The 18,051-nt window shown below is 45.8% G+C and overlaps 2 protein-coding genes across 2 annotated transcripts in view; both read left to right on the forward strand.

The window, feature by feature from the left end:
• Nucleotides 1–377: 377 nt before the first annotated feature.
• On the forward strand, nucleotides 378–16,078 carry hce2l2 (high choriolytic enzyme 2-like 2). The gene is made up of 9 exons (XM_014165795.2): nucleotides 378–460; nucleotides 593–635; nucleotides 722–787; nucleotides 7,947–8,099; nucleotides 8,611–8,728; nucleotides 14,522–14,700; nucleotides 14,791–14,872; nucleotides 15,137–15,264; nucleotides 15,799–16,078. The coding sequence occupies exons 1-9, from the start codon at nucleotides 386–388 to the stop codon at nucleotides 15,813–15,815; spliced, it is 861 nt and encodes a 286-aa protein (XP_014021270.2). The 5' UTR covers nucleotides 378–385; the 3' UTR covers nucleotides 15,816–16,078.
• A 382-nt stretch (nucleotides 16,079–16,460) lies between these two features.
• hce2l1 (high choriolytic enzyme 2-like 1) overlaps nucleotides 16,461–18,051 on the forward strand; it is an 8,583-nt gene continuing 6,992 nt past the window's right edge. The window contains exons 1-3 of the mRNA XM_045704414.1: nucleotides 16,461–16,714; nucleotides 16,793–16,844; nucleotides 17,181–17,240. Of these exons, the coding sequence (XP_045560370.1) occupies nucleotides 16,646–16,714; nucleotides 16,793–16,844; nucleotides 17,181–17,240 (181 nt within the window). The 5' untranslated portion in view covers nucleotides 16,461–16,645. The remainder of the gene's footprint in view (nucleotides 16,715–16,792; nucleotides 16,845–17,180; nucleotides 17,241–18,051) is intronic.

Genomic DNA, 18,051 nt, shown 5'->3' on the forward strand with positions numbered 1-18,051 from the left:
TATGACACAAAACGACTTGTTTACCGCTCTAATTACGATAGTAACCAGTTTTATAATAGCAATAATGTTTCTCTGGGATTTGTGGTATATGGTCAATATACTACAGCTAAGGCACTCCAGCCCTTAACCGTGGTATAATATAACACTCCAAAGCTGAAGTTGTTATCATTATGTAGACAGACATGACGCTACAGTGCTGAATTATGTTGATGTTTACGAGGTATATCCCACCAAAACCAGGAATACCTGTAATTATGTTAAACAGCAGGTTGAAAGGCTCTACAATTAGGATGTAAAACACGATGATGCCTACTTTCTAAAGTCATCATAAGAAGCTGCTGTATATAAGGCTGATGCCAGCAGTACTCAACATTTCCTGATTCCAATGATGGACTTGACTGTGAATTCCCTGCTGTCTATGGTGGTTTACATCTGTTGTACCTGGGCAATACCTGCTCAGGTAATCACTAGTGCAATTTAAACCTGTTGTAGCCAAACTGTTTAATGTTTGAGTTTTTTTTTTATATATATATATATATATATATATATATATATATATAAAAGTAAAATTATATTTCTCTGTATTTTGTAGAGTACCTCAGTGAGCTCCAAAAGGCTCCCCAAGAGTTATTCAGGTAAAAAAAAAAAAAACACAGAATAATATTACTCAACATTTCATAGTACAAGAATACCACGATTATTAACATCTTCTATGTTTCAGATGATCACATTCTACGCAGTGAGATGACAGCAATGGATCAAATCATAGAGGCCAATGAGTGCCAAGGTAAGAAAACCCTTCATTGTTTTTTTAGCTCTAGGTCTATAGCCCTACACTAGGCAAAAACACAGTGCTGTGGATTCACAACCTGTCTCAGTGGACTAATCACGTGGCTGGTGACGCGACGCACTTCCTCGTTGTCTCCGTACCACTGCACTGTTTGTCGCTACTTGGCTACCTGCCAAACGTTTTACTCTTAATAACTATTTCAATCGAACTCTGTATTTAATAAGTTTACCGGAAGTGAGGGGGAAGTTTGGAAAATCTAGAATCTTTCTAGAGCTCTTATTTTTGGAGAAGCAATGGCGGAAACATTGTACGATTTACATTTTACATTTTAGTCATTTTAGCAGACGCTCTTATCCAGAGCGACTTACAGTAGTGAATGCATACATTTCATTTCATGCATTTTTTTTTTTGTACTGGCCCCCCCGTGGGAATCAAACCCACAACCCTGGCGTTGCACACACCATGCTGGCGTTGCAAACACCATGCTCTACCAACTGAGCCACAGGGAAGGCCGTGTAGAGACCTGTGAGTCTGTAGAGTCACATTTGGTGAGATTGAGGGGACGATGGGGTGTGAAAAGGGCCAAAATTGGAAATGAACAACAGTTTATAGTTGGAGTGTGATTCACAAGCAAGGATGTTTTTTTGGGTGGGGGGGGGTGACCCATTTGCGCTCTCGAAGATGGTAAAGGACGAACGGGTTTGAGTGACCAGGAACTGTATGATGCTGATTTCACGTTTGTCAAAAGCGTAAAAAAGAGAATGTTCTGTCGCTCGACAAGATTGGAGTCGTATGATGTGGAAAGCTATGATTTTCAGATTAGGGCACCGGTTAAAAGTGTCTCTCTCTGGCGTCTCGTCGGACATAGAGGCTGTGTGGTCTTAAGGATAACATTCAGGCAGTGGTAGACGTACGTCGATTTGAATTAAATGATCGACGGAAAGAAGGAGCAAAACCTTTCGGATTTACCGTTTTGATGAAATAGTTCTCTCCGAATGTATATAAAACGTGTATTACGTGAGATATGCAGTGAGACGATATGTACAGAAGCCGCTGCAGTGTTACAATTGTAAAAAAAAAAAAAAAAAAGTTTGGACAACTGGCAAGTGTTTTGTTGAAGGAATAAATAATGTAGTCGTTGAAAAGTCTTGAAGCATGTTGTTGTAATTGTGATGGGAATCGCGTTCCCGGACCTGTACGGATGAAGGAGGTTACAGTAGATTGGATCAGAGATATCAGAGAAGCTCACAGATCACTGCACCTGTACATCATAGCCCATCTATAATTTAGCCCAAACAACTACCTCTTCCCCTACTGTATTTATTTATTTTATTTATTTTGCTCCTTTGCACCCCATTATTTCTATTTCTACTTTGCACTTTCTTCCACTACAAATCTACCATTCCAATGTTTTACTTGCTATATTGTATTTACTTTGCCACCATGGACTTTTTATTGCCTTATCCTCCCTTATCTCACCTCATTTGCTCACATTGTACATAGACTTATTTTTCTACTGTATTATTGACTGTATGTTTGTTTTACTCCATGTGTAACTCTGTGTTGTTGTTTGTGTCGCACTGCTTTGCTTTTTATCTTGGCCAGGTCGCAATTGTAAATGAGAACTTGTTCTCAACTTGCCTACCTGGTTAAATAAAGGTGAAATGAATAAAATCCAATAAAAATATCCAGCAGGTCTCCTATGTGGAGGCAGTGAAAATAGCTGAAGTAGAGATGAGATGGCAGTGGTTGTCCCACAGTCTGCGGTGAACTTGGTGATAAATTGCACTAGTCAATCATTGTGAAGATGACAAAGTGATTTCTTGATCTCCAGGACTTTACAGCATTATTAATGAATGAAGAGTTTCCCTCTCCCAGGATCCTGAGTGAAGAGTACATTTTTTTTATTATAATTGTTTCTTACATTTTCGGGTCCGTTATTAAGAGAATGTAGATGAGTACGAGGCCGGTCACGACCTCAGTACAGTAGGGGGCAGTGTATGCACCTGTTAGTTGGTTTGTGGTCCACCAATTAAAAAACTCAAAGAACAAGGATGTTTAGCAACATCTTAGTGTTATAACCCAGACACTTTATCTGGACAAAAATCTGTAGGACCTCCTCCTCCTGCAAACCCCCCCCCAAAAAAATAGTAACATTGTCATTTCTGTGTCCGACCTCACTAATGCTCTTGTGGCTGAATGGAAGGAAGTCCCCCGCAGTAATGTTCCAACATCTAGTGGAAAGCCTTCCCAGAAGAGTGGAGGTTGTTACAGCAGGAAAGGGGGGGACCAACTCCATATTAATGACTTCCCAGAAGAGTGGAGGCTGTTATAGCAGCAAAGGGGGGGGACCAACTCCATATTAATGACTTCCCAGAAGAGTGGAGGCTGTTATAGTAGCAAAGGGGGGACCAACTCCATATTAATGACTTCCCTGAAGAGTGGAGGCTGTTATAGCAGGAAAGGGGGGACCAACTCCATATTAATGACTTCCCTGAAGAGTGGAGGCTGTTATAGCAGCAAAGGGGGGGACCAACTCCATATTAATGCCTTCCCAGAAGAGTGGAGGCTGTTATAACAGCAAAGGGGGGGACCAACTCCATATTAATGACTTCCCAGAAGAGTGGAGGCTGTTATAGCAGCAAAGGGGGGACCAACTCCATATTAATGACTTCCCTGAAGAGTGGAGGCTGTTATAGCAGCAAAGGGGGGACCAACTCCATATTAATGACTTCCCTGAAGAGTGGAGGCTGTTATAGCAGCAAAGGGGGGGACCAACTCCATATTAATGACTTCCCAGAAGAGTGGAGGCTGTTATAGCAGCAAAGGGGGGGAACCAACTCCATATTAATGCCTTCCCAGAAGAGTGGAGGCTGTTATAGCAGCAAAGGGGGGACCAACTCCATATTAATGCCTTCCCAGAAGAGTGGAGGCTGTTATAGCAGCAAAGGGGGGACCAACTCCATATTAATGCCTTCCCTGAAGAGTGGAGGCTGTTATAGCAGCAAAGGGGGGACCAACTCCACATACTGTTGGCCTTGTACATTAGCAGTAATACACCTTGTAGACATTACAAGCAGCATATCATCAATGGAGTTTAAAAACAAAAATTGGTAAGAAGGATCTGCAGATATCCACAAACGTTCTGTTTTGGCCCTGGGTCAAATGGATCTGTCTGCCATCGCACTGTGATGCTCCAGGTACTATGGAGGAGGTGACTAGCGGTGGTTACATCACTGTGATGCTCCAGGTACTATGGAGGAGGTGGCTAGTTGTGGTTACATCACTGTGATGCTCCAGGTACTATGGAGGAGGTGACTAGTGGTGGTTACATCACTGTGATGCTCCAGGTACTATGGAGGAGGTGACTAGCGGTGGTTACATCACTGTGATGCTCCAGGTACTATGGAGGAGGTGACTAGTGTTGGTTACATCACTGTGATGCTCCAGGTACTATGGAGGAGGTGACTAGTGGTGGTTACATCACTGTGATGCTCCAGGTACTATGGAGGAGGTGACTAGTGTTGGTTACATCACTGTGATGCTCCAGGTACTATGGAGGAGGTGACTAGCGGTGGTTACATCACTGTGATGCTCCAGGTACTATGGAGGAGGTGACTAGTGGTGGTTACATCACTGTGATGCTCCAGGTACTATGGAGGAGGTGACTAGTGGTGGTTACATCACTGTGATGCTCCAGGTAATATGGAGGAGGTGACTAGTGTTGGTTACATCACTGTGATGCTCCAGGTACTATGGAGGAGGTGACTAGTGGTGGTTACATCACTGTGATGCTCCAGGTACTATGGAGGAGGTGGCTAGTGGTGGTTACATCACTGTGATGCTCCAGGTACTATGGAGGAGGTGGCTAGTGGTGGTTACATCACTGTGATGCTCCAGGTACTATGGAGGAGGTGGCTAGTGGTGGTTACATCACTGTGATGCTCCAGGTACTATGGAGGAGGTGACTAGTGGTGGTTACATCACTGTGATGCTCCAGGTACTATGGAGGAGGTGACTAGTGGTGGTTACATCACTGTGATGCTCCAGGTACTATGGAGGAGGTGACTAGTGGTGGTTACATCACTGTGATGCTCCAGGTACTATGGAGGAGGTGACTAGTGTTGGTTACATCACTGTGATGCTCCAGGTACTATGGAGGAGGTGACTAGCGGTGGTTACATCCCTGTGATGCTCCAGGTACTATGGAGGAGGTGACTAGTGGTGGTTACATCACTGTGATGCTCCAGGTACTATGGAGGAGGTGACTAGTGTTGGCCTCTATACTTCTCAGCATTTCGAGGACCATCTAATCCAGCATGGGCTCAAGTCTGTCCAGGATTGGTACCAATGGTAGATCTACCTTTCTTGATGATTTTGTTTAGCCTGTTTGCATCCTCCCTAGTGATGTTACCCTGCCTTAATATGCGTATTTCTCCAATACTCAGTTGTCCTGTGTCTGCACAGAACCAGGACATAGAATCAATGGAGACGCTACAGTTTTTTTAATCCTGTATCTCTCGATACATTCACGAAAATAGCAATGGCCAGCTGGACCCTATTCCAACTACTGAAAGAGCTGCTTCCTGTGCTCGGCCCTCCTATGTTGAACATAATAAACGGCTCTCTATCCACCGGATGTGAACCAAACTCACTGAAAGTGACAGTAATAAGCCTCTCTTGAAAAAGCCAAACCTTGACCCAGAACATTTTTAAAAACGATCGGCCTATATCGAATTAACCATTCTTCTCAAAATGTTTTGTAAAAGCTGTTGCGCAGCAACTCACTGCCTTCCTGAAGACAAACAATGTATACGAAACGCTTCAGTCTGGTTTTAGACCCCATCATAGCACTGAGACTGCACTTGTGAAGGTGGTAAATGACATTTTTATGACGTCAGACCGAGGCTCTGCATCTGTCCTCGTGCTCCTAGATCTTAGTGCCGCTTTTGATACCATCGATCACCACAATATTTGGGAGGGTTAGGAAACCCAAATTGGTCTACATGGACAATTTCTGGCCTGGTTTAGATCTTATCTGTCGGAAAGATATCAGTTTGTCTCTGTGGAAGGTTTGTCCTCTGACCAATCAACTTTACATTTCGGTGTTCCTCAAGGTTCCGTTTTAGGACCACTATTGTGGTCTCAACCTTTAAGTCTTTACTGAAGACTCATCTCTTCAGTAGGTCCTATGATTGAGTGTAGTCTGGTCCAGGGGGTGCGAAGGTGAACTGCAAGGCACTGGAGCAACGAACCACCCTTGCTGTCTCTGCCTGGCCAGTTCCCCTCTCTCCACTGGGTTTCTCTGCCTCTGACCCTATTACAGGGGCTGAGTCACTGGCTTACTGCTGCTCTTCCATGTCGTTCCTAGGAAGGGTGCGTCACGTCAGGCCCATCTTTTTTTCGCAATATTGTATTTAAGTCACGGTATCTTCTTGTCGTGTTTTGCGCCCCCTCAGGCTTGTGCGGTGGAGGAGATCTTTGTGGGCTTTAGTCAGCCTTGTCTCAGGGTAGTAAGTTGGTGGTCTGTTGATATCCCTCTAGTGGTGTGGGGTCTATACTCAGCCTGGTGGTCTGTTGATATCACTCTAGTGGTGTGGGGTCTATACTCAGCCTGGTCTGTTGATATCCCTCTAGTGGTGTGGGGTCTATACTCAGCCTGGTCTGTTGATATCCCTCTAGTGGTGTGGGGTCTATACTCAGCCTGGTCTGTTGATATCCCTCTAGTGGTGTGGGGTCTATACTCAGCCTGGTCTGTTGATATCCCTCTAGTGGTGTGGGGACTATACTCAGCCTGGTGGTCTGTTGATATCCCTCTAGTGGTGTGGGGTCTATACTCAGCCTGGTGGTCTGTTGATATCCCTCTAGTGGTGTGGGGTCTATACTCAGCCTGGTCTGTTGATATCCCTCTAGTGGTGTGGGGTCTATACTCAGCCTGGTCTGTTGATATCCCTCTAGTGGTGTGGGGTCTATACTCAGCCTGGTGGTCTGTTGATATCCCTCTAGTGATGTGGGGTCTATACTCAGCCTGGTCTGTTGATATCCCTCTAGTGGTGTGGGGTCTATACTCAGCCTGGTCTGTTGATATCCCTCTAGTGGTGTGGGGTCTATACTCAGCCTGGTCTGTTGATATCCCTCTAGTGGTGTGGGGTCTATACTCAGCCTGGTCTGTTGATATCCCTCTAGTGGTGTGGGGTCTATACTCAGCCTGGTCTGTTGATATCCCTCTAGTGGTGTGGGGTCGATACTCAGCCTGGTCTGTTGATATCCCTCTAGTGGTGTGGGGTCTATACTCAGCCTGGTCTGTTGATATCCCTCTAGTGGTGTGGGGTCTATACTCAGCCTGGTGGTCTGTTGATATCCCTCTAGTGGTGTGGGGTCGATACTCAGCCTGGTCTGTTGATATCCCTCTAGTGGTGTGGGGTCTATACTCAGCCTGGTCTGTTGATATCCCTCTAGTGGTGTGGGGTCTATACTCAGCCTGGTCTGTTGATATCCCTCTAGTGGTGTGGGGTCTATACTCAGCCTGGTCTGTTGATATCCCTCTAGTGGTGTGGGGTCTATACTCAGCCTGGTCTGTTGATATCCCTCTAGTGGTGTGGGGTCTATACTCAGCCTGGTCTGTTGATATCCCTCTAGTGGTGTGGGGTCTATACTCAGCCTGGTGGTCTGTTGTTATCCCTCTAGTGGTGTGGGGTCTATACTCAGCCTGGTCTGTTGATATCCCTCTAGTGGTGTGGGGTCTATACTCAGCCTGGTCTGTTGATATCCCTCTAGTGGTGTGGGGTCTATACTCAGCCTGGTCTGTTGATATCCCTCTAGTGGTGTGGGGTCTATACTCAGCCTGGTCTGTTGATATCCCTCTAGTGGTGTGGGGGCTGTGCTTTGGCAAAGTGGGTGGGGTTATATCCTGCCTGGTTGGCCGGGGCCACAGGGTCCCCCGTCTCCCCCCCTCAGCCTCCAGTATTTATGCTGCAATAGTCTATGTGCCGGGGGGGGGGGGCTATGGTCAGTCTGTCCCATCTGGTGTAAATCTCAGTGCATTCAGAAAGTATTCAGACCCCTTGACTTTTTCCCACATTTTGTTCCGTTACAGCTTTATTCTAATATGGATACCTCCTATGTACCCTTGTTGTGTTGTCTCTGCCATCCTTAGCTGCCCAGCATCCAGACGGCACTAGTTTCAGGGATGGCGATATCGCTGTGACTTCCGGGAGGCGCTCTAAAGTCTGTTTCGCACGCAGCTGTCTGTGGTCCAAGTCAGTGGACGGACATGTCTATGTTGCGTACAGGCTCTCGTTGGACTACAGTAAGTTACTTGTAGGCTACACAGCGGTGTTTCAGAGTACTGTTGGTCCTGTACCTTTCCACTAATATGTGCTGTGTGTGTGTGTATATACAGTTGAAATCGGAAGTTTACATACACCTTAGCCAAAGACATTTAAACTTAGTTTTTCCACAATTCCTGACATTTAATCCTAGTAAAAATGTCCTGTCTTAGGTCAGTTAGGATCACCACTTTATTTTAAGAATGTGAAATGTCAGAATAATAGTAGAGAGAATGATTTATTTCAGCTTTTATTTATTTCATCACATTCCCAGTGGGTCAGAAGTTTACAAACACTCAATTAGTATTTGGTAGCATTGCCTTTAAATTGTTTAACTTGAGTCAAACGTTTCGGGTAGCCTTCCACAAGCTTTTTGTCCCATTTGTCAAACCCAACTTATTGTGGGAAAACATCACACAATAGTAAAATTTCATTGACTGATTGAACCTTGTCTTCTTGAATGTGTTTCTCTCATCCCTTTTCCCTCCACAGGTGATCTGGATCAGAGGATAATTAGGTCTGGTATGGAGAACGTGGAGAGCGGTACCTGCGTGCGTTTTGTTCCGTGGACACATCAAAGGGACTACCTGGATATCCAGCCTAAGTCAGGGTGAGAGAGAAACCGCTTTGTACTGTGTTGATTAGTTTGTCTGATTCCATTGTTGTGTCCCAAATGATACCTTATTCCCTGTGTAGTGCACTACTTTAGACCAGGGCCCATAGCACACTACTTCTGACCTCTGTAGAGGAAACATGATGCAGTGTATCACTGTAGAGGAAACATGATGCAGTGTATCACTGTAGAGGAAACATGATGCAGTGTATCACTGTAGAGGAAACATGATGCAGTGTATCACTGTAGAGGAAACATGATGCAGTGTATCACTGTAGAGGAAACATGATGCAGTGTATCACTGTAGAGGAAACATGATGCAGTGTATCACTGTAGAGGAAACATGATGCAGTGTATCACTGTAGAGGAAACATGATGCAGTGTATCACTGTAGAGGAAACATGATGCAGTGTAACACTGTAGAGGAAACATGATGCAGTGTATCACTGTAGAGGAAACATGATGCAGTGTATCACTGTAGAGGAAACATGATGCAGTGTATCACTGTAGAGGAAACATGATGCAGTGTATCATTGTAGAGGAAACATGCAAACTTCCGGTTTGGAGCGAGCAGTCGCACTACGCTTCGCTCCACAGGTAATATTACACTTCACTACATTACAACGGCTTGATTTGTTTGATCTGAGCAATTCTTCTTAGCTAGCTACATAGCCGTCTTTGTATCAAAGATAATTGTGTAGTTTAGAGTAATTAGAGTAAATATCGAGGCTAGCTATCTTCGTCCTCCTAACGTAGTCCTCCTAACGTAGTCAACACTGCTAGCTGCTAGCTAGCTAGCTAGTCATCACTGCTAGCTAGCCAACTTCTACCGACTAGCAGCACTGTAGAAACTATTACATTACAACGTAACGACTTGATTAGTGTGGTGTTAGTGTTAGTTAGCCAGCTACATAGTTGTCTTTGCTGTCTCTGTATCTAAGATAATTGTGTAGTTTGAGTAATTATCGAGGTGAGCTAGCCAGCCGCGACGCGGCGCCAGACTTAGTCAACACACCTAGTCATCATTAACCCACTGCTAGCTAGCCAACCGTTACCGACTAGCAGCGCTGTAGATACTAATACTTTACAACGGAACGATTTGACTAGTGCAGTGTTAGCTAGCTAGCTACTTAGTTGTCTTTGTCATTGCTTGATAATTGTGTAGTTTAGTAATTACCGAGGTCAGCTAGCCAGCCATCGAGGTCAGCTAGCCAGCTATTTCCGTCCCCCGCGACACCATTTTTCCTAACCCAGCCAACTATTACCGACGAGCAGCATTGTAGAAACTAAATACAAATTACAAGGAACGTCTTGATTAGTGTTATGTTAGCTAGCTAGCTACAAAGTTGCTTTGTTTCATGACAAGGTGTAGTACTGAAACTATCGAGGTTACCTTGCCAGCTACACATTCAAAGTCAACAACGCAGCCACTGCTAGCTAGCCTACTCCACCAGCCAGCAGTACTGTATCATTTTTCGTCATTTTTAGTCAATAAGATTTTTGCAACGTAAGCTTAACTTTCTGAACATTCGAGACGTGTAGTCCACTTGTCATTCCAATCTCCTTTGCATTAGCGTAGCCTCTTCTGTAGCTTGTCTACTATGTGTCTGTCTATCCCTGTTCTCTCCCCTCTGCACAGGCCATACAAACGCTCCACACCGCGTGGCCGCTGCCACTCTAACCTGGTGGTCCCAGCGCGCACGACCCACGTGGAGTTCCAGGTCTCCGGCAGCCTCTGGAACTGCCGGTCTGCGGCCAACAAGGCTGAGTTCATCTCAGCCTATGCTACCCTCCAGTCCCTAGACTTCCTGGCGCTGACGGAAACATGGATTACCACAGATAACACTGCTACTCCTACTGCTCTCTCCTCGTCTGCCTACGTGTTCTCGCATACCCCTAGAGCATCGAGCCAGCGGGGTGGTGGCACTGGAATCCTCATCTCTCCCAAGTGGACATTCTCTCTTTCTCCCCTGACCCATCTGTCTATCTCCTCATTTGAATTCCATGCTGTCACAGTTACCAGCCCTTTCAAGCTTAACATCCTTATCATTTATCGCCCTCCAGGTTCCCTTGGAGAGTTCATCAATGAGCTTGACGCCTTGATAAGTTCCTTTCCTGAGGATGGCTCACCTCTCACAGTTCTGGGTGACTTTAACCTCCCCTCGTCTACCTTTGACTCATTCCTCTCTGCCTCCTTCTTTCCACTCCTCTCCTCTTTTGACCTCACCCTCTCACCTTCCCCCCCTACTCACAAGGCAGGCAATACGCTTGACCTCATCTTTACTAGATGCTGTTCTTCCACTAATCTCATTGCAACTCCCCTCCAAGTCTCCGACCACTACCTTGTATCCTTTTCCCTCTCGCTCTCATCCAACACTTCTCACTCTGCCCCTACTCGGATGGTATTGCGCCGTCCCAACCTTCGCTCTCTCTCTCCCGCTACTCTCTCCTCTTCCATCCTATCATCTCTTCCCTCTGCTCAAACCTTCTCCAACCTATCTCCTGATTCTGCCTCCTCAACCCTCCTCTCCTCCCTCTCTGCATCCTTTGATTTCCTCTGTCCCCTATCCTCCAGGCCGGCTCGGTCCTCCCCTCCTGCTCCGTGGCTCGACGACTCACTGCGAGCTCACAGAACAGGGCTCCGGGCAGCCGAGCGGAAATGGAGGAAAACTCGCCTCCCTGCGGACCTGGCATCCTTTCACTCCCTCCTCTCTACATTTTCCTCTTCTGTCTCTGCTGCTAAAGCCACTTTCTACCACTCTAAACTCCAAGCATCTGCCTCTAACCCTAGGAAGCTCTTTGCTACCTTCTCCTCCCTCCTGAATCCTCCTACCCCTCCCCCCCTCCTCCCTCTCTGCGGATGACTTCGTCAACCATTTTGAAAAGAAGGTTGACGACATCCGATCCTCGTTTGCTAAGTCAAACGACACCGCTGGTCCTGCTCACACTGCCCTACCCTGTGCTTTGACCTCTTTCTCCCCTCTCTCTCCAGATGAAATCTCGCGTCTTGTGATGGCCGGCCGCCCAACAACCTGCCCGCTTGACCCTATCCCCTCCTCTCTTCTCCAGACCATTTCCGGAGACCTTCTCCCTTACCTCACCTCGCTCATCAACTCATCCTTGACCGCTGGCTACGTCCCTTCCGTCTTCAAGAGAGCGAGAGTTGCACCCCTTCTGAAAAAACCTACACTCGATCCCTCCGATGTCAACAACTACAGACCAGTATCCCTTCTTTCCTTTCTCTCCAAAACTCTTGAACGTGCCGTCCTTGGCCAGCTCTCTTGCTATCTCTCTCAGAATGACCTTCTTGATCCTAATCAGTCAGGTTTCAAGACTGGGCATTCAACTGAGACTGCTCTTCTCTGTGTCACGGAGGCTCTCCGCACTGCTAAAGCTAACTCTCTCTCCTCTGCTCTCATCCTTCTAGACCTATCTGCTGCCTTTGATACCGTGAACCATCAGATCCTCCTCTCCACCCTCTCCGAGCTGGGCATCTCCGGCGCGGCCCACGCTTGGATTGCGTCCTACCTGACAGGTCGCTCCTACCAGGTGGCGTGGCGAGAATCTGTCTCCGCACCACGTGCTCTCACCACTGGTGTCCCCCAGGGCTCTGTTCTAGGCCCACTCCTATTCTCGCTATACACCAAGTCACTTGGCTCTGTCATATCCTCACATGGTCTCTCATATCATTGCTATGCAGATGACACACAATTAATATTCTCCTTTCCCCCTTCTGACAACCAGGTGGCGAATCGCATCTCTGCATGTCTGGCAGACATATCAGTGTGGATGACGGATCACCACCTCAAGCTGAACCTCGGCAAGACGGAGCTGCTCTTCCTCCCGGGGAAGGACTGCCCGTTCCATGATCTCGCCATCACGGTTGACAACTCCCTTGTGTCCTCCTCCCAGAGTGCTAAGAGCCTCGGCGTGACCCTGGACAACACCCTGTCGTTCTCCACTAACATCAAGGCGGTGACCCGATCCTGTAGGTTCATGCTCTACAACATTCGCAGAGTACGACCCTGCCTCACACAGGAAGCGGCGCAGGTCCTAATCCAGGCACTTGTCATCTCCCGTCTGGATTACTGCAACTCGTTGTTGGCTGGGCTCCCTGCCTGTGCCATTAAACCCCTACAACTCATCCAGAACGCCGCAGCCCGTCTGGTGTTCAACCTTCCCAAGTTCTCTCACGTCACCCCGCTCCTCCGCTCTCTCCACTGGCTTCCAGTCGAAGCTCGCATCCGCTACAAGACCATGGTGCTTGCCTACGGAGCTGTGAGGGGAACGGCACCTCCGTACCTTCAGGCTCTGATCAGGCCCTACACCCAAACAAGGGCACTGCGTTCATCGACCTCTGGCCTGCTCGCCTCCCTACCTCTGAGTAAGCACAGTTCCCGCTCAGCCCAGTCAAAACTGTTCGCTGCTCTGGCACCCCAATGGTGGAACAAGCTCCCTCACGACGCCAGGACAGTGGAGTCAATCACCACCTTCCGGAGTCACCTGAAACCCCACCTCTTCAAGGAATACCTGGGATAGGATAAAGTAATCCTTCTAACCCCCCCCACCCCCTTAAAAGATTTAGATGCACTATTGTAAAGTGGTTGTTCCACTGGATATTATAAGGTGAATGCACCAATTTGTAAGTCGCTCTGGATAAGAGCGTCTGCTAAATGACTTAAATGTAAATGTAAAAATGATGCAGTGTATCACTGTAGAGGAAACATGATGCAGTGTATCACTGTAGAGGAAACATGATGCAGTGTATCACTGTAGAGGAAACATGATGCAGTGTATCACTGTAGAGGAAACATGATGCAGTGTAACACTGTGTAGAGGAAACATGATGCAGTGTATCACTGTAGAGGAAACATGATGCAGTGTATCACTGTAGAGGAAACATGATGCAGTGTATCACTATGTAGAGGAAACATGATGCAGTGTAACACTATGTAGAGGAAACATGATGCAGTATAACACTGTAGAGGAAACATGATGCAGTGTATCACTGTAGAGGAAACATGATGCAGTGTATCACTGTAGAGGAAACATGATGCAGTGTATCACTGTAGAGGAAACATGATGCAGTGTATCACTGTAGAGGAAACATGATGCAGTGTATCATTGTGTAGAGGAAACATGATGCAGTGTATCACTGTGTAGAGGAAACATGATGCAGTGTATCACTATGTAGAGGAAACATGATGCAGTGTATCACTGTAGAGGAAACATGATGCAGTGTATCACTGTAGAGGAAACATGATGCAGTGTATCACTGTAGAGGAAACATGATGCAGTGTATCACTGTAGAGGAAACATGATGCAGTGTATCACTGTAGAGGAAACATGATGCAGTGTATCACTGTAGAGGAAACATGATGCAGTGTATCATTGTGTAGAGGAAACATGATGCAGTGTAACACTATGTAGAGGAAACATGATGCAGTGTATCACTGTAGAGGAAACATGATGCAGTGTATCACTGTGTAGAGGAAACATGATGCAGTGTATCACTGTAGAGGAAACATGATGCAGTGTATCATTGTGTAGAGGAAACATGATGCAGTGTATCACTGTGTAGAGGAAACATGATGCAGTGTATCACTGTGTAGAGGAAACATGATGCAGTGTATCACTGTAGAGGAAACATGATGCAGTGTAACACTGTGTAGAGGAAACATGATGCAGTGTATCATTGTGTAGAGGAAACATGATGCAGTGTATCATTGTGTAGAGGAAACATGATGCAGTGTATATCAGGAACTGTGTGTACTCTTGTTGTCGTTTTAGGTGTTGGTCGTACCTCGGGCAGCGCGGTGGCAGACAGACTTTATCTCTACAGTCTCCTGCCTGTATGTTGTCTGGCGTGGCCTCCCATGAACTCATGCATGCCCTGGGCTTCGTGCACGAACATTCCCGTATCGACCGGGACAACTACGTCACTGTCCTGTGGGACAACATTTGGAAAGGTGAGACGGACAGGCTGGTCTGGGGTCATTTTTTTAATGTTCGTTTTCGGGGGAATGGTCAACCAACTGATTTGTGTCGTCCATCAACAGATCGAGTGCGGAACTTTGAGAAGTTCAAAACCAACTCTTTGAACGTTCCCTATGACTACGACTCCATCATGCACTTTGGAATGTATGTAACTAGGACGCACACACACACACACACACACACACACACACACACACACACACACACACACACACACACACACACACACACACACACACACACACACACACACACACACACACACACACACACACACGCACACACACACACACACACACAACACAACACAACACAACACAACACAACACAACACAACACAACACAACACAATTATCAGATGGAGTTATATGTGAAGAAAGCCTTATGATGGTGTTTGTGTAAATGCAGGTATTCCTATTCGGAAGACGGAGATCCTACCCTCAAACCCAAGAGGAAGGACCAAAACATTCATCTGGGCCAGAGGACCGGACTCAGTCAACTGGACAAAATGAAGATTAACAAACTCTATAAATGTGGTTGGTAGTTAACAATATTTCCTTCATATTTCTGAGGCAAAGTAATTTTTTTAAAATTAGGTATTACTTTCTATTAATTCCCCCCCCCCCCCCTCCATTTTGTATTTTGTTTTCAAAGGTTGTCAATATAGAACAAAGGTATAATCACTACATTTGTTCTCTCTCTGTCTCTCTCTCTGTGTGTCTCCCTCTCTCTCTCTCTCTCTCTCTCTCTCTCTGTCTCTCTGTCTCTCTCTCTGTCCTCCTCTGTCTCTCTCTCTCTGTCTCTCTCTGTGTGTCTCTCTCTCTCTCTCTCTCTCTCTCTCTCTCTCTCTCTCTCTCTGTCTCTATCTCTCTTTCTGTCTCTCTCTCTCTCCTCCTCTGTCTCTCTCTCTCTGTCTCTCTCTCTCTGTCTCTCTCTCTCTGTCTCTCTCTCTCTCTGTCTCTCTCTCTCTCTCTCGCTCTCTCTCTGTCTCTCTCTCTCTCTCTGTCTCTCTCTCTCTCTCTCTCTCTCTCTCTCTCTCTCTCTCTCTCTCTCTCTCTCTCTCTCGACAGAAACCCTGGAGGATTAGAAAAATCCAAACAGTGAAACATAATCATTTACATGTTAGTCATTTAGCAGACGCTCTTATCCAGAGCGACTTACAGTAGTGAATGCATACATTTCATTAAAAAAAAATATCCTTACTGGTCCCATCGTGGGAATCGAACCCACAACCCTGGCGGTGCAAACGCCATGCTCTACCAACTGAGCCACAAGGGACCATCACCATAATCTACTGAATACAATCTCTGGTGTCCAGATAATTGGAGCATTTTAAATAAAGATTGATTGCCAACCTAGTTGCAGTTGCTCTTCTGTATTTCTGTGTAAACACGTCACATGTTGTCGCATCACACCAAGTCTGGAGAAAATTACTGTTTACCTCTTTTTTAATATGTCTGTTCGGGGACAACAAACACCTTTTGGGTGGCTCGTCTCTGAAAGTGCTGAATGTCCTGTGTGAAAGTATAGGGTAAAGCTGGAGGATGTTGTTTAGGGTCAATCAATGGATTAGATGTTAATGTTAGAGGACGAGACAGAGGGACAAAGCTCTGGGTTATGATTCGTCCTGTAACGTCAGAACATGTAACCAATTAGCGCAGACCTCAGGAGGTGAGGTGTTGAGTCAGTCTATATAAGGTTTGGTGTTAGGACCAGTTATCTGGCTCAGAGACCAGTATCTGGATCAGAGACCAGTCTATATAAGGTTTGGTGTTAGGACCAGTTATCTGGCTCAGAGACCAGTATCTGGATCAGAGACCAGTCTGGATCAGAGACCAGTCTGGATCAGAGACCAGTCTATACAGGTTTGGTGTTGGGACCAGTTATCTGGCTCAGAGACCAGTCTGGATCAAGGACATGGATCTCATGATCTCTCTAGGAATCATCTTGGGATTGATGGCCCATACCTGTGCTCTACCTATCCAGGTAAGTGCTGAATTTAGTTTAGAACGAATCTTACTGTAACAGTAATACTTTCTGAAATTTAACATTTTCTTCCACAAGAATTCATCAGTGATACAAGAAACGAAAAGGAGGTTGAAAAGAGAATACTCGGGTAAAATGTTGAAATATTTCCATTAACATGTTTTTGTATTTGGTAATGTGGCATATATTTCCCAAAATATATGTTATTAACACCCTTTATTATCCGTTTATAACACCCTTTATTATCCGTTTATAACACCCTTTATTATCAGTTTATAACACACTTTATTATCAGTTTATAACACCCTTTATTATCCGTTTATAACACCCTTTATTATCCGTTTATAACACCCTTTATTATCCGTTTATAACACCCTTTATTATCCGTTTATAACACCCTTTATTATCCGTTTATAACACCCTTTATTATCCGTTTATAACACCCTTTATTATCCGTTTATAATAGAGGCGCTTAAAGGTTCAGGAGAAATGAATGCAATGGACAGGATCCTGAGAACCAATGGGAGTAAGTATTGTATTAGTTACTTCGTTGGGGTAGAAGTTAACAGGGTAGGAGCTATATATACTGTGTTTGGGGTAGGACTTAACAGGGTAGGAGAGATATACTGTGTTTGGGGTAGGACTTAACAGGGTAGCAGAGATATACTGTGTTTGGGTAGGAGTTAACAGGGTAGGAGAGATACTGTGTTTGGGGTAGGAGGAATATACTGTGTTTGGGGTAGGAGAGATACTGTGTTTGTGGTAGGAGTCAACAGGGTAGGATATATACTGTGTTTGGGGTATGGATAACAGGGTAGGATATATACTGTGTTTGGGGTAGGGGTTAACAGGGAAGGAGAGATACTGTGTTTGGGGTAGGACTAACAGGGTAGAAGAGATACTGTGTTTGGGGTAGGAGGAATATACTGTGTTTGGGGTAGGAGAGATACTGTGTTTGGGGTAGGAGTCAACAGGGTAGGATATATACTGTGTTTGGGGTATGGATAACAGGGTAGGATATATACTGTGTTTGGGGTAGGGGTTAACAGGGAAGGAGAGATACTGTGTTTGGGGTAGGACTAACAGGGTAGGATATATACTGTGTTTGGGGTAGGAGTTAACAGGGCAGAAGGTATACTGTGTTTGGGGAAGGAGTTAACAGGGTAGGATATATACTGTGTTTGGGGTAGGGGTTAACAGGGTAGAAGGTATACTGTGTTTGGGGTAGGAGTTAACGGGGTCGGAGAGATACTGTGTTTGGGGTAGGAGTTAACAGGGTAGGAGTGATACTGTGTTTAGGGTAGGAGCTATACTGTGTTTGGGGTAGAAGTTAACAG

Source organism: Salmo salar, chromosome ssa21, assembly GCF_905237065.1.
Source record: "Salmo salar chromosome ssa21, Ssal_v3.1, whole genome shotgun sequence".
NCBI classification, from domain to species: domain Eukaryota; kingdom Metazoa; phylum Chordata; class Actinopteri; order Salmoniformes; family Salmonidae; genus Salmo; species Salmo salar.

Excerpts from the sequence above, each read along its gene's own strand:
- hce2l2 (XM_014165795.2), top strand. The coding sequence starts at position 386 with ATGATGGACTTGACTGTGAATTCCCTGCTGTCTATGGTGGTTTACATC. Across the intron at positions 788-7,946 it reads AGAGGCCAATGAGTGCCAAG|CTGCCCAGCATCCAGACGGC; the intron begins GTAAGAAAACCC and ends TGCCATCCTTAG. Across the intron at positions 8,100-8,610 it reads CAGGCTCTCGTTGGACTACA|GTGATCTGGATCAGAGGATA; the intron begins GTAAGTTACTTG and ends TTCCCTCCACAG.